General features: G+C 44.1%; 1 protein-coding gene across 1 annotated transcript; it reads right to left on the bottom strand.

The window, feature by feature from the left end:
• Window positions 1-3: 3 nt before the first annotated feature.
• LOC147820070 (uncharacterized) lies at window positions 4-1,488 on the bottom strand (the record flags this gene model as incomplete). The annotated part of the gene is made up of 1 exon (XM_087177304.1): window positions 4-1,488. A coding segment is annotated over exon 1 (1,383 nt), but the record flags the coding sequence as incomplete, so codon positions are not given.
• Window positions 1,489-1,940: the final 452 nt, after the last annotated feature.

A 1,940-nucleotide genomic window follows, 5' to 3' on the forward strand; every position in this document is an offset into this window, starting at 1 on the left:
TATCGGATGTGTAGTAACTTCACAGGGCAGCTCTTCAGTTTCTGTGACCTCTGATCCTGGAACCTCCTGATTCATCTCTGTGGGTTGACTTGTTAGATCCTCCTCAGATAAACATCTGGTCTCTGAAGGCTGAGAGTCCCCTTCTAACAGCTGCTGAGAAGTGATGCCTTCTTCCTCGATGTGGGAGCTTGAGCCTGATGAGTCTTCTTCTACTATCTTTTCAATGTGGTCATCTGTGATGCTTACATGTTGCTTCTCTTTTTCTCCATCTGTTCTGTTATCTAAGGTGATCATGAGCTGATCGTCTTCTGATTCATCTTCTGTTTTACTCTCTTCGTCTTGGTCATATGAAATACTACTTCTTTGCTGTATGGGTGGAGCTTCTTCCTCCTCTTCCTCTCCATCAGTCACGCTGTTATCTGAGACAAGCTCATCTTCATTTTGAGAGACTGTGTGGGATACATCTTTATCACTGCCTTCATCTTCCTCTGAGATGCCAGTCATTCTCTGTACAGGTGACGTTTCTTCCTCCACAGTATCCTCCTCCTCCTCCTCCTTTGCTCCATCACTTATGTTGTCCTCTGAGATGGACTGATCGTGCACTTGGGAAATCACACTTCCTGCATCTTCTCTTTCAATCGCTTCATCTTGGTCACCTGATGGTTTTACAGGTGAAGCCACTTCCTCCAAAATCTCTTCCTCTTCCTCTGAAACATTCATGTTGTCAGCTGAGGTTAACATATCATCCTCTTCTTGGTCATCTGAGTAGCTTATAGCTTGCTGTACTGGTGAAACCATTTGCTCTACAACATCCTCGTCCTCTTCATCAGTGATGTCATCTGAGATGAACTTGTCTTGCATTTGAGAACTTGTGCTTAATGCATCAATGTCTTCATCCTGGTCATCACCTGATCCTGATGTCATATATTGTTTATCTTCTTCCTCTTCTTTGTGGGCAGAGCTCCTGTCCTCTGCGGGATGCTCTGCTGTTGTAATGGTTGGCAAGTTAGAGTCATCTACCTGCACTTGAGTGGTCATTTCTTCTGATATCAAATTCAGATCTACCGCATCTCCTTCCACATGATCAGTGAACTCAGTTCTCGCAGTTTGCAGTGATGTTTCTGCTACAGCATCAGTTTGACCTTCATCTATATCATTCTGTTCACTCTGGCTCAGCTGTACCTCTGACAGTGCTGACTGATCAGAGATGGACCTCTCTTCAGAGTCATCAACAGTATCTTTTGAAATCTCATCCATAGGATTATCTCCCATGTCAGAAACCAACAGGGGGTCCTGCTCAGCCTTCGCTTCTTCATGTGCATCACTGGTGACAGTAGTCATGTCTTCTACCTCGGTACAGTCAAAGATGGCCGTAGCCTGATTCATTTCAAAGTCTGCTGAACTGATATCTTCGTGTTCCCTTTCACTTTGACCCTCTATGAATTCATTGAGTTGAGGTTCTGACCCAACTTCAGACCTTCTGTCCTCTGGACATTCCACTGTGCTGAGCTGATCATGTTTTCTTTCTTCTTCTTCTTCTTCTTCTTCTTCTTCTTCTGTCAAAGATGCTGCCTCTGGTCTGCTCACACTTTCCTCTGTGATATCATGTATATGATCATCTTCAATGTTGATGTGGTCTGCAGTAGAAGTGGATTCCTCTCCTGATCCAGGTAACAAAGCATCTGTGCAGGACCCTTCAGAGAGGAGATGGTGATCCTGCTGGTCTGACTTTGGCGACTTAGCTTCATCTGCAGTGATTTTGTTCACTTGATTGGTCACAGTTTCATCTACTGTAGCTCCTGGATCCTCCACCACTGAGTCAGACTGGTTTATTTTTACATTAGCTTCCTCAAGATGTAGATTTGAAAATGTCTCTGATGTTTGTGTTAGATCCACATTGTCTTCACCTGCACTTTGGATCAACTTAATGGGATCATCTA

The sequence above is a fragment of the Seriola lalandi genome, unplaced genomic scaffold (assembly GCF_002814215.2).
Source record: "Seriola lalandi dorsalis isolate HSWRI2012SDOR001 ecotype SW California unplaced genomic scaffold, Sedor1 jcf7180002002975, whole genome shotgun sequence".
NCBI lineage: Eukaryota > Metazoa > Chordata > Actinopteri > Carangiformes > Carangidae > Seriola > Seriola lalandi.